The 13,306-nt window shown below is 56.8% G+C and overlaps 1 protein-coding gene across 2 annotated transcripts; it reads right to left on the reverse strand.

The window, feature by feature from the left end:
• Nucleotides 1-6,749: 6,749 nt before the first annotated feature.
• On the reverse strand, nt 6,750-12,733 carry PPP1R14A (protein phosphatase 1 regulatory inhibitor subunit 14A). Of its 2 annotated transcripts, XM_033158640.1 has the most exons (4): nt 12,489-12,733; nt 8,665-8,745; nt 7,755-7,787; nt 6,750-6,975 (listed from the first exon to the last, which is right to left on the reverse strand). In XM_033158640.1, the coding sequence occupies exons 1-4, from the start codon at nt 12,708-12,710 to the stop codon at nt 6,835-6,837; spliced, it is 477 nt and encodes a 158-aa protein (XP_033014531.1). In that variant the 5' UTR covers nt 12,711-12,733; the 3' UTR covers nt 6,750-6,834. The 2 variants fall into 2 exon arrangements, with proteins under 2 accessions (XP_033014531.1, XP_033014532.1); XM_033158641.1 differs by lacking the exon at nt 7,755-7,787.
• Between the last annotated feature and the right edge of the window lie 573 nt (nt 12,734-13,306).

Genomic DNA, 13,306 nt, shown 5'->3' on the forward strand with positions numbered 1-13,306 from the left:
CTGAATTGAGGGGGGGGGGTCTTTGCTGAAAGAGAGTGGGGGGGGCAGCCAGCTGCTGTTGCCTCCTGCAACGCCAGAGGAGAAGCGGCTCCAACCACGCCAGGTCCCACCACCTTGCAGCTGCCCCCTCAGGCCAAGGTCCACCTGGCCCAGCCACAGGGGCCACAAAGGCAACAGCCTCCCCCCGGCATTTGTCCTCCAGCATCTGCTCTGTGGAGATAGACTTCCTCTGAATATGGAGGTTCTGCATAGCTATCATGACTTAGGAGCCACTGGACAGACCTCCCCCGTCTCCATGTTGGTTTATTTTGATGGCATCCTATATTGGGACCCAGAGCGATGTTTTGGGATTCTGTACATTAAATATTGTCCTCTTGCCTCAAAGGGAAAGTGCTGCAGCCCCCTCGTCGTTTGGGTGGCCCTTTTCTCAGGTCTACAGACGTGATCAAAGCATTCCAACATAACTTAAGATTTGTTTAAGGGCGTTATCGTAGAATGGTAAGAGTTGGAAGGGACCCCCAAGGGTCCTCTAGTCCAGCCCCCTGCAGCGCAGGAATCTCAGCTCAAGCTCCCCTGACAGCCTCTGCTTTGAAATCTCCGAGGAAGGAGAGGCCCCACCCTCCCAAGGGAGATGGCTCCGCTGTTGAAAAGCGCTTCCTGTCACAAGGCTCTTCCCAGCGTTTAGCCAGAATCTCCTTCCTTGTAACTTGAATGAAGCTTTTGGTTCAGACCCGACTCTCTGGAGCAGCAGAAAACAAGCTTGCTCCATCTTCCATGTGACAGCCCTCTATGTATTTGAAGATGGCTCTCATATCTCCTTCTTGGTCTCTACCAGGCTAAACATACCCAGCTCCTTCGACCGTTCCTCATCAGGCCTGGCTTGCTTGCCTCCTCCTCTGCACACGTTCCAGCTTGTCAACATCCTCCTTAAATGGGGGTGCCCAGAACTGGACACAGTATTCCAGGTGTGGCCTGACTAAGGCAGAATCGAGTGGGACTCTTGCTTCCCTTGATCTGGACACTAGATGTCTGTGGATGCGGCTGAGAATGGCAATTAGCTTTCTTTGCTGCTGCATCGCACGGTTGACTCCTGTTCAGCTTGTGGTCCAACAAGACCCAGAGATCCTTTCCACATGCCCTGCTAGTAAGCCAGGTGTCCCCCATCCTGTATTGGTGCATCTGGTCCTTCCTCCCTAAGGTTCTTGACATTTGTCCCTACTGAAAATCATTTCGTCAGCTTGCACCCAGTTCTCCAATCTGTTAAGGTCATTCTGAATTCTGACCCCGTCTTCTGTGGCATTAGCTACCCCTCCCAGTTTGGTGTCTTCTGCTAATTTATTTTTTTAAAATAAATATATTTATTAAGTTTTATAAAAACAACAATCAACAAAAACAAACAAATACAAAACAATACAACTATACAAAAAACAAACCTGCAATAAAAACAAAAAACCTATTACTATTACTAACTTCTGTCTTTTACATTGTATATTGACTTCCTCTCATCTCCCCTTCCTTGTCAATCATCTTTAGTAATTTCTATACATCTTGCAAAATCTTATTTTACTATAAAAAATACCTAATCATTAATCGTATCTAATATCTTAACTCATTCTCTCACAATTCCTAAACAGTTACAGGTGGGTAGCCGTGTCGGTCTGCCATAGTCAAAACAAAATAAAAAATTATTTCCATTAGCACCTTAGAGACCAACTAAGTTTGTTCTTGGTATGAGAACAAGAACAAACTTAGTTGGTCTCTAAGGTGCTACTGGAAAGAATTTTTTATTTTGTTTTAATTCCTAAACACTTAACCAAACTCTAAATCTACAGTTTAACTTTTCTTCCAAATTGTATCTAATTTTCAATCATACAATGATTTTTTAAATACAGTTTAAATTTCTTCCGCTCTTCTTCCACCGCGTCGTCCCTCTGGTCACGAAGTTTCCCGGTCATCTCAGCGAGCTCCATGTAGTCCATCATTTTCATCTGCCAGTCTTCTGCTAATTTGAGGAGCATCTCCTCAATTCCTCCATCCAAGTCATTTATACGGACGTTGAACAACAACGGGCCCAGGACAGATCTGGGTGGCACCCAACTCACTTTGGCCCAGCGTGGCAAGGAACCATATCATACTTCCCTAATGCTCCCTAATAGGAAATTACCTCTGTTCAAAGCTGCTGCACTCAGGATCTACGCTTTCCCTGAGCTGTCCACTGTGACCCCAAGATCTCATAACACGGATGGTACCTGAGCTCCCAGGAACCTGTACAGTGTGGTTCTTTTGCCCCAGGGAGCATCTCTTTGGCCGAGTCCCGTGTCCCAAGGCAACTCCCCGCCTAATGTGCCAGACATCGTCCGTGCAGCAAGGAGCGTTCCTCCCAGTCTGCTCTTATTCTGGTTGCGAATGGTTTGGTGTTGCCTGCTGCTGCCACCTTCAGACTGATCGTGAATAAAAAAAGAACCCAGTACCAATTGGTGGGGGGCCCCACTGGCTGCTTGCTTGCGTTGTTTAAAAAAAGTGTGTGTGTGTGTGTTTTTAATGCAAATTTCATCAGCTGTTTCGGCTGATAATCGAAATGGTCTGTGGCAGGTGTGGAAGGAGAAATTAACCCTGGATCCAGGGATGTGATTTGCATTTTCAAAAGTCTTCGCACTAGAAAAATTGGGAGTGTCTGGCCTTAAGTGTCCCCAACATCTAGTGAAGCTCTGCCTCGGAGCCCCCCTTCCTTTGATTCGTGCAAACCTTCCCTGCGCCCCAGGCTTGCTTGATGGGGGGGCGGCAAAGGGAGCCCCTGACGCAGTAGAAGGGGCAGAGTTTTTTCTTCCTGAGCCCAGGATGGAAGAGGCCGAGCGGGGCGCAGCACCTCCTGCAGCCACCGGGGGGCGGCACCTGCCCACTTATCCAGCAAGGAGGCTGCTCATTAACCCTTTCTGTGACAGCCGGAGTCGAGCAGGAGGGGAGGGGAGGATGAGCGATAATGGGGAGACCAAGTATGGAAGTGAGGGAGGGTGCAAGAGAGGGTGGTCCTGGAACAAACTCCCCTCTGGTTTTCCAGCAACTGGGATGCATTGCTGCCTGCAGCTGTGTGGTGAGGAGCCATCCAGGAATTTGTCTCTTCCTGTTTCAAAGCCGTCCAACTCAGTGGCCATCATTGCCTCCTTGGGGGGAATTCCAACTGCTGCTTGCCAGCCCACACCCCCTTTTCTAGGCGGGTGCTGGGGTGCGGGTTAACCCTTTGCCCCCACCCACCCAGAGGTGGCAGCCCCGCCTCCAGCTTGCCAGGGCTCCTGCAACAGCCTGAAAGGGCAGCCCAGCAGCAGCCCTGCCACCCCCTCCTGAGGTCGCCCCCTTGGGGCTGGGGCCACGTATGTGACATCCTCCTCCACAGCCCCAGTGCACTGGAAGAAACAAAGATCACCAGTGTCAAAGCAAGGATTCTTCAACATCAACTTCGTTGGACTGGTCATGTTGTTTGGATGCCTGATTATCGTCTTCCAAAGCAACTACTCTATTCCAAACTTAAAAATGGAAAGCGTAATGCTGGTGGTCAACAAAAGAGGTTCAAAGACTCTAAAATGTAGGATAAACACCAACAACTGGGAAACACTGGCCTGCGAGCGCTCCAGTTGGAGAACAGCCTTGACCGAAGGTGTCATGGGCTTGGAAGACACTCGAACTCAGGACGCAAGGGAGAAATGTGCTAAGAGGAAGGCATGCTTGGCAAATCCACACCGTGATCAACTCCTGCCCGGAAACCAATGTCCCCACTGTGGAAGGACGTGTGGATCCAGAATTGGCCTCCACAGTCACGGACTCACCATTAAGACCGTGTTCATGGAAGACAATCTTACTTGGCTACGAAGGATCGCCAGAGAAGAAGAAGACTGAATCTGCCGGAGAGCCCCCTACCGCCATCCTTTGCCTCTTCCCAAATAAGGAGATCAGAGCCAGGCTCCCCAGACAGCCATCGGCTGGGTGCAACCGGAGCCAAGGCTGGGTGGGGAGCCTGGTGCAAAGAAGGGGCTCACCACCCACAGTAGCAGAGGGTCAGGCCAGCCTGTGCTCCCTGCATGGGGGCGGGGGGGGGGGGGCAGAAGAAGCAGGCTAAGTTGCCCACTGGCAGTCTCTCCACATTCCCTGCCACCTCTTGCAGGTGGCCAAGCATCCATTTTTCAGCACCCAGCCGAGGGCACAGAATCATAGGCTTGTTGTGGCTCTCGTTGCAGCGGAAACCTCATCGCTGGGGGGCCACCAGAGCTCTGCACAGTTCAAAGTGTTGGTGCTGACCTTGAAAGCCTTAAACGGCCTCGGCCCAGTGTACCTGAAGGAGCCTGTCCACCCCCATCGTTCAGCCCGGACACTGAGGTCCAGCCCCGAGTGCCTTCTGGTGGTTCCCTCCCTGCGAGAAGTGAGGTTACAGGGAACCAGGCAGAGGGCCTTCTCGGTGGTGGCTCCCACCCTGTGGAACGCCCTCAAATCAGATGTCAAAGAAATAAACAACTATCTGACATTCTGAAGGCAGCCCTGTTTAGGGAAGCTAATATTTGATGAACTGTTGTATTTTAATATTTTGCTGGAAGCCACCCAAAGTGGCTGGGGAAATCCAGCCAGATGGGTGGGGTATAAATAATTATTAAAAGCCGCCACACACCCCACCCTGAAAGAGATTCCACCACCTTGAAGGTAGAAGGCGAGTTTCTCTCCAGCTGCCTGTGATGCGGCAAGAGGCCTCTGGGCAGAGGCTGGCACAGGTTGGCACAGCAAACCACAGAGCCCCATTGAGGGAGAAGAAGACAATAGGCACGTGTGCTCTTTGGGGAGGGGGGCAGGCAAGAGGGAAGCGGCAACGGCATGAATGCCCCACTGTATCTCCGCTGCAAGCGAGGAAAGGGCCGAGCCAGGGAGGCCGCCATGGGGCTTTCCGCCTCTTCCTGCTGAACGGGGCCAAAGAGACGCATGAAGTCATTGTTTTTGGAAGGACAGCCTGAAAAGAGTTCATTTCCAGTCATTAAACCTGGTAGTTAAACGGTGTCTGCCGTGCCAGTTGGGTCCGTGGCTGCAAGCTAAGCAGACCATAAAAGGCCCTCCGCCGCCCGCCCCCCCAGGTCCCTGCTGTGCTGGGGGTTGCCAGAGGAACTGAGGAAAACAAGGTCCTGAGAGGAGGGAGAGAGAGAGAGAGAGGGAAGGGCAGCTCCCCCCCCAAGACCCCTCCCTAATTCTTAAATTGTGCAACTATGGAGGCGCATCAGAGACTGCGGGGAAGCGAATGCCAGTCGAGTGTCCAGATCAAGGGAAGTCGGTTTCCCTCTCTCCTGCCTTGGCCAGGCCACACCTGAAATACTGTGGCTGGTTCTGGGCAACACATTTTAATCCGGGCGATTAAAATAACCCAGGGTCTGGAAACCAGGCCTTATGAGGAAGAGCTGAAGGGGTTGGGGGTGTTTAGCCTGGAGGAGACGATAACAGGAGAGCCGTCTTCCAATATCTCAGGCGCTGCCACATGGAAGAAGGAACAAGCCTGTTTCTCCCTGCTCTGGAAGTGGGGAACTGAACCGATGATTTTAAGTTACAAGGAAGGAGATTCTAAGAATCAAGAGCTTGTTTGACAGTGGAGTCTCCTTCCTTGGAGGTTTTCAAGCAGAGGTTGGGTTGGCCAGAGATGCCGGCATTGAAATGGGGGTCTATGGGGAAGACGACTGGGGCAGGAGAAGCCTGTTTTAAAGCGAAGAGACGAGGCCAGCTCTCTCTCCAGGAGGGGAAGCCCCCCGCCTGTGAAAAGGGCAGCCTCCCCACCAAGGGAGGAGGGTGAGCGGGGGGGGGGGCTGCTCCTCCTCGCTGCCCAAACCCTGACGGAGCTGGAAATGCAGGAAGACGCGGCCTGGGAGGGTCAGGAGAGGGCAGCGGAGAAGGCCTCCTTGTTCCCGTCCAAGGGATGTGTTGCCTGCAGCTGTTTATCCTGCGCTGTAAACAAGACCGGCAGCTGGGAGAGGCTGCCTCCCGGAGACGGCCACTCGGCCCACGCAAGGCGTCTCCGCTGGGCTGAGGGTAGGGCTACCCCCCCCAGCCCCAAAGGCCACTGGAGGCCATGCTCACGGCCTCCAAAGGGGGAGGACATCAAGGGGTCACGGAGGCATCCGCAGGAGCCATCCTTGGAGCCCAGCTACGCTGGCATTTTTGAACTGGAGAGGAGCCCCAGACTTTGCTCCTGGCAAAGAGGGGCATGGACGGACTCTGGCTCACGAGAAGCAGAAGAGCTGGAGGCAAGAGCCCCAAAACAGGCTTCTTGGCACTAGAGGGGGGGTGAGGGCCCCCCCAGCAGGATCCAAAGCAGCAATTCCTGCATTGCAGAGGGCTGGACTACATGGCCCTGGGGGGTCCCTTCCAAGTGCACGTTTCCCTGATGGCTTTGGAGAGCCACAGGCTGCCTATCCCCGCAGCCGATGTGCAACAGGTACCCCCTCCCCCCCAAAAAAACCCCACCTCCGCAGCCGAGGCAGCAGCTGACCTGTGAGCCGTTTGAGACACGAGTACTTTATTACAGGATACAAGGAAAGCAGACAAGACTCACTGTACAAAGTGGAGTGGGTGGGGAGGGTGTTCAAAGATGCTGCTGGGGGGCGCAGGGGTGCAGCAACTGTGGGGCTGGGGGACGTCCCTGCAGCCAGATGCAACTGGGGGGAGATGCACCTCCTCGAGACACCATTGGGACCCTGCCGTTGCTGCTGCTGCCAGCAGCCTGACTATATTGCAGCCTCCCTCCCCCCCCCCGTCCTCCCCCAGGAGTCCACCCCTGGGGCTTTCGGCAAAGCCTTCCGCAAGATCAGGCGGCTCTCACACTCGCTCCCCGGGGCTCCCAGGGCCCTGCTCCGCTCTCTCCCGGCTGCCGCTGCCTCCGCTGTCGGGGCTGGCCCGGCGGAGGACGTGCTCTGTCCGGAGGCCCCTCAGCTTCCCCAGCACCTCCTGGATGAAGTCCTGCGACAGGAAGGAAGGAAGGAAGGAAGGGGTGAGTTCCCCACAAGTTCCGCCTCTCTCCGGTCAGGAGAGGGGGCCAGAGTCCAGGGTGGGCCAACGGTTGGGTCAAAACGGCCGGCAAGGGAGGGGAAAAACATTCCCAAGGAGAGCCTGGCTGACGGATCAGACCAGGGGCCCATCCAGTCCAGCATCCTCTTCTCAAAGGAGCCAAATATCCGTCTACCTAGGAGTCCAGGTAGACTGCCTCTGGACCTGGAGGTTCCACAAGGACGCCAGAAGAGCCCGGCTGCGGCCAAAAGGGGCCTCACCTTGTCCAGTGCCCTCTTCTCACAGTGCCCCCCCCTGAAACTTCTCCCCAGCTCCCAGCATTGAGAGCAGCCAGGCAGCATAGCCCTGCGGCTGGCCCTGGGGGATGCTGGGGGGGGGGAGTGGCTCAATGCTTCTCAGCAGAAGGGATCCAGTGGGGGAGGCAGAGGCAGGGGATGCTCTTAGGAATGACCAGCTGGGATTGGAACGCCAGGAATCCCCGGGAGGATCCAGCAGCCATCCCATCAGCCACCAGGAGGGAGGGAGGGAGGCTCTGTTGTGGATCTGGATGGGGAGGGCTTTGTGCCAGCAGCGAGGAGAGCTGCATCCCCTCCTCCACAGACAACACCACTCCTGCTGGGAGAAGCTACATCCGGCAGGTGCTCTTGGGGGGGGGCAGCTAATTCCCCTCCCTCCCCTTGCAGGGTCAAAGCCAGAGAGATCCCTGGGGGTCAAAGAGCAAAGGAACCCACCTCTGTGTCCTTGTGGCAGGACTCCAAGATGCTCTGCAAAGAGAGGAGAATGAGGAACGGCTGGGGGGAGCCTGCCTTGCATCTCAGCCCCCCCCCCCCTCTCTGACCCTGGAATTTGGGGAGGGGGGAGGACGAGAATCCCACTTCTCTTCGCTCCAGGTGCAGCTGTGAACCTGACCCCCCCAACCCCCCAGGCCCCTCTGTCTGCTGCAAACTCATCTCCCCTTGGATAAAGTTCGGCAGTGCGAAGGATCCCATTCCGCCTTAAGCTCTTTCGGTTTCGGTTTCTTACAATTTGTATTTCTTTCTAGCTGGCGCGGCAACATGGCAGGTGTGCTTATCGATTGCACCAATGCCCTTTACCCCGCGCCCCCCTGGTTATTGCACCCAGGCCAGAGGCAGAACTCGCTTGCTCGAAAATGCGCAGAGGCTGGAAATCTTATCATCGGGAGCACTGGATCCCGCCCACCGGCCTTGGGAGAGGACCATAAAGAAGCCGCCTTGTACAGAGCCAGACTATAGGTCCATCGAACTCAATACTGTCTACACTGGCTGGCAGCACCTCTTGCCCAGCCCCACCCGGAAATGCCAGGGATTGGACCTTCCATGCGCCAGGCTGATGCTCTGCCACTCTGAGATGGCTCTTTTGGGGGTCTCATCCAGGGGGGGTTTCCTGCACAAAGCTCCCTCCAACCAAATTTGGGGCACAGGAACATGGGGGCCTGTCTCAACCTGGGTGAAAACGCTGCTCCACCCAGCTCAGTCTCCATGCTGACTTGGGAAAGGCTCTGCAGGCTTTTGGACACAGGCCTGTTTCCCTGCCCTACTCGAAGATGCTGCCAGGCTGGGATGGGTAACTTCTTGCAAGGTGTCCTGGCACTGAGATAGAGTCCCGTCCCCCCGCACCAACCTGCAGCTTCTTGGCCCGCTCCTCGTCTGCGGCCATCTCCAGCAGATCGTCAATGTTCACCTCGTCCGGCATCTCTGCTTCCTGCAACGAAAGCCAGGGGATCAATCTAGGGCTCTGCGGAACCAAGGAAGTGCCCCAAACCTCAGGAAATGGATCTTGTGCACAAGCAAGGCCTCACCAGGGACCAGCCACCATTTGTGAAGATCACAAGCAGGCTAGCTAGGAGATCCTAAGAACAGAAGATGGGCCAAAGACCCTTCTGGTCCAGCTGCCTGTTCTCACTGTGGCCAACCGGACGCCCTCATGGGAAACTCACAAACGAGACCCGAGTGCGAGAGCAGCGCTGTCCCCTCCAGTGGTTTCCAGCAACTGGGATTCAGAAGCATCACTGCCTCTGACCAGACAGGCAGAGCATAGCTTTTAGCCAACGAGAGCCCTCCCTGTATGCTCTGGGAAGAGCAGAGGCCGGCAGCAACAGGCTTTGGGGCCCATCTCCCCCTCCCAAATGCCCCCTTTCCCACCATCTTCCTGCAAAGACTTGGCTGGTGGCGCCACTCCCAAACTCTCCCTCCAGAAGCAGCACAGCGGGCCGGAGTGCGGCTGCCCCTCTGCCTTCCTCCAGCCCTGGGCTGATAAGAGGGTCTTGCAGAGGGGGCTGCGGAAGGCAGAAGAGGCTGGGGCAAGCCATGGCACCCAGCAGCACCCAGCCCTGCTGCCCCCGGAGGAGAGGGCCAGCTTCTATTCGCTTCCATTATCTAGGTTTAGGCTGGCTTAAAGGGTCAAAAGCCGCCTCAAGGCGGGTTGCAACCGTGCTATGCGCACACCCAAAAACACACACACACCAGAGCCCAAACATTAAAATGCCCCTGAAAAATAAAAGGCGAAGAAGATCAGTTAAAGGCAGACTACAACCTCCAGGCCTTTTCCGACCTGTTTGTCAGGGAGGGAGCCTGCCGCGCATTCCGTGAGGATCAGGCATCCCGAAGGGATCAGGCCCTGCCGGGAAAGGCCGCCTCCTTCCTCCTCCTCTGCTGTTCCAACCGGACAGACCTGCACTGATCGGAGGCCGGAGCTGTTGACACGCCTGCAGACACAAGCCAGCCCACCGGGGCCCAGACAAGGCGGCCGGCACAGAACCAGACCTCCCCATCGCTTGCCCCAGTAGCTGGAGCTCCCAGGACGTCCTGACCTGAGCAAAGGGGTTCAGGGGAAGGTCTGCATGCAAAGCGGGAGAGGGGGGGGACGCTGCTGCTGTGTCTGTGTCCCCCCCCCCACTGCTGTGCGGCTGCAGAATTAGCCGGCCAGCTGAGTCCTGCTCCACTCGGTGCAACTACTCCCCTGGGATGCGCCAAGCCAGACGGGCTGGAAACTTTCCTTTCATGGAAGGGTTGCGGGTGCCTCTTTTATAGATGGGTCTGGCATCTCCGCCCCCCCACCCCACCCCACCCCCCACCTCGCTCCCTCCCAGGCCTCAGGCTGCAGGAATGTGCTCTCTTCCTCTCAAAAAGCCATTCTTTTCGTGGGACCAGCTGAGGTCTGCCCCTCTCAAGCCACCCCAAAGCAGCCCCTTTGTGTGTGGGGGGGGGGACACAGGAGAAGGAGATGCCCACCATGGCTTGGGATGAAGGGCAATATATTAATTCAATTAATAAAGGCAAAGTCAAAAGCTCCAGGTTGCCTCCAAGAGCAGCACAAAAATGGTCTTAATTATTATTGTTGCTATTATTATTAATCACAGGGGCAGGAGGGGGCAGCAGCAGCCCCCTTCCACAGCATCCTTGCCTACCTCCAGAGGTGTCTGGGAAGGGATCAGAGTTGTGATTCTTCCTTTCATTGCTCTGGAATATCGGGAAGCAGAAGCCAAACTGGGGCGGGGGGGGCACCAAGAACAGGCAGGGGGCCCCTCCAAGTGGAACTGGACTGAGGTGGGGTGGCAGCAGGGGAGGGGCAGAGAGAGAATGGGCAAGCAAGACCAGCCCCACGGCAGGTGGCCAAGGACCTGTGCGCAGGGGGGGGGGGTAAGAAAGGCCTGGATGAAAGAAGGACCCGAAGGAAGGAAGGAAGGAAGGAAGGAAGGAAGGAAGGAAGGGTGCAGACTCTCCAGCCAAATCAGAGCAGAAAGGGATTCCCATTGGGAGACGGTGCAGAGAGAGACAGTGTGCCATAGTGGTTGGACTCGGACCTGGGAGACCAGGGTTCAAATCCCCACTCAGCCATTAAGTTCACTGGGGGACAAATCACTGCGTCTCTCAGCCTAGCCTGCCTCACAGGGTTGTTGCAGGGATACATCCGATGCCCTTTTAAAATGTCTTTTTCGGGGGGGCCATTGGGTTGTTGTTTTTATTTTTATTATGTATTTTGTGGTTTTATATCTTGATTTTATTCTGCGAACCGCCCTCAGACCCCGGGGTATCGGGCAGTATATTAATTCTAATTCTAATAATAATAATTCTAATAATAATAATTAATAATGATAAAATGAGGAGGAGAACCACGTGCCCCACCTTGAGCTCCTTGGAGAAAAAGGTGGGAAATAAATGCAAGCAATAAATAAACAAAGCCGGCCAGCTTCCTTTGCCAGAATCAGACCGGGCCGGGCTCTCCTGGTTTTGGGGCGCAAAAGGCTCCCCCCCCCAGTCCTGCCTGGGGCCTTGGCGGTTCCCTGCCCCTGAGTCGAGGCTCTCTCTCCCCATTTCACATCCTGACACCGCATGTCTTGGGCAGTGCCTTAATCCTGCCCTAGGGCAAGTAATCAAGAAAGATCAAGAAAGGGATTTGGCGAGATTAAAGGCGATTCTGCCCATTGGAAAGCCACATAGAAATATTGGGGTGGCAGGAGAAGAAAATGGAAGGGGGCAAAGCTCACGGCCTCCCCCGGCAGGGCGGAGGAAAGGCTGCAGCCACCCGGGGGTGCCAGGGGGGGAGAAGGGGCTGCAGCCCCCCTGTTCCAGCTTCAGGGATGCCACACACACAGCAGGGCGATGGCATCTGGGGCAAGAGAGGAGCAGGCCTGGCTGGGGTCCCTTCACAGATCCCTAGCACAGGAAGAGAAAGGATCATAGAACTGTAGTGTGAAAAAGGGACCCCTGGGGGTCATCTAATCCAACCCCGGCAATGCAGGAATCTTTTGCCCAAAGCGGGGCTCAAACCCACGAGCCTCACGCTCTGATAACGGAGCTGCCCCAGCAAAGACCAGGAATGTGGAGGCAGCTGGGTCAGGGCAGCAGATCCATCCTGAGGCGCCGGAGCCCGACACTTCCTGGAAACAGCGCCTTCCTTCCTGGTGACCCACAAAGAGCCCACGCAGTGGCTGGGAATTCCGCAGGCGAAATGAGCCCTGCTTCTTCCGTAAGAGGGAGGATTCTGCTGCCACTCCGGTGTTGGTTGCCCAAGGTCCCCTCTGGGCAACTTCTGAACTGGGAGCATCTCTTTGGCCCGACCCTAAAGCCTTCTTCCCGTGCGTGACCCTCCTTTGGAAGCAGCGGGTTGGGCTCGATGACCCCTGGAGTTCCCCTCCAACTCCACACTCCTCGGATGCTCAGCCCACACGCCGCATCATGCTGGGCCCTCGCTCTCCAGGGAGGGCGGCGGAGCAGCACAAGACCCCCGCCTCCAAGCCCTCGCCAGATGCGCCTCTTTCCCCCAGATGGCAGGCCGGATCTGTGCCCCCCCTTCCCCCTCTGTCGAGGAGCGGCGGGGCTGCATCGGTAGCCGCGCCGGAGGAAGCCGGGACGGAGTCTCCGCGAGAGGCTTCCGACGGGGCGGGCGTCCCTCCTGCTCCCCTCCCTCCCGGCCCTCGCTTCCCCTCCCTCCGGCCCGCTCACCTGTCCCCGGTAGAGCTCCTCCAGGCGGCCGTCGATCCACTTCTCGGTGTCGAGGCGCCGCTGCAGCTCCCGCCGGTCGTACTTGACGGTGACCCTCGCCTGGCGCCGCTGGATGCCGGGGCTGGGCGTCCTGTCCGCCGCGCGGCCGCCCCCCGGAGACAGCCCGGCCGGGCGCGCCGGCGAAGCCCGTCCCAGGCGCCTCCCCACCCGGTTCGCAGCCATCGCTCGCGCCGCCGCTGCCCGACGGGGCGCCCGCCGCCCGACGGCGCCTTATAGAGGACGAGGGGCGGGCGGGCGGGGCGGGGAGGGGCCGAGGGCTCCATGGCGCCCCGCCTCCCCGCAGGCCCGGACGGGGCGGGCGGTCCCCCAGCGCCACCTCCCGGCCGGCCCCGTCCAGGCCAGGCTGCGGGATCGCGAGGGAGACCCGCCCGGCCGCCTCGGACCCGAAGGCTCAGCGTCCAGTTTCGCGTGAAAGTCTCCAGCCAGATGCCTCTGAGAAGCGCCTGCTCTGTTGGGAGGTAGGCTGCCCCTGAACATGGAGGCTCCGTGCACCCCCACCCCCAATATATTCCTTTCCTCCATGCATTCGTCTTTTAAGGCTGTCCATCATCTCATGGCAAGGGATTCCTCAACAGGGAATGTGCGAAAATGACTTTTTGGCCCCTTTATTCCCTGGGTCCTTCTGAACTGGGAGCCGAGAGGTTGGTGTGATGGTGATGGACACCCGGCCCTTCATTTAAAGCTGCCTTGGGAAGGGGGGGGGGGAAGCCGGGGTTGGAGTAGAGGGCAAAGGATGATTTGGGGATGGGGGAGTGGGA

The sequence above is a fragment of the Lacerta agilis genome, chromosome 8, assembly GCF_009819535.1.
Source record: "Lacerta agilis isolate rLacAgi1 chromosome 8, rLacAgi1.pri, whole genome shotgun sequence".
In the NCBI taxonomy this organism is placed as follows: Eukaryota; Metazoa; Chordata; class Lepidosauria; order Squamata; family Lacertidae; genus Lacerta; species Lacerta agilis.

Coding starts and splice junctions, on each gene's coding strand:
- PPP1R14A (XM_033158640.1), bottom strand. CDS start 12,710: ATGGCTGCGAACCGGGTGGGGAGGCGCCTGGGACGGGCTTCGCCGGCG. Junction 8,746..12,488: donor AGGAGCTCTACCGGGGACAG/GTGAGCGGGCCG, acceptor CTTTCGTTGCAG/GAAGCAGAGATGCCGGACGA. Junction 6,976..7,754: donor CCTGCCACAAGGACACAGAG/GTGGGTTCCTTT, acceptor TTCCTGTCGCAG/GACTTCATCCAGGAGGTGCT.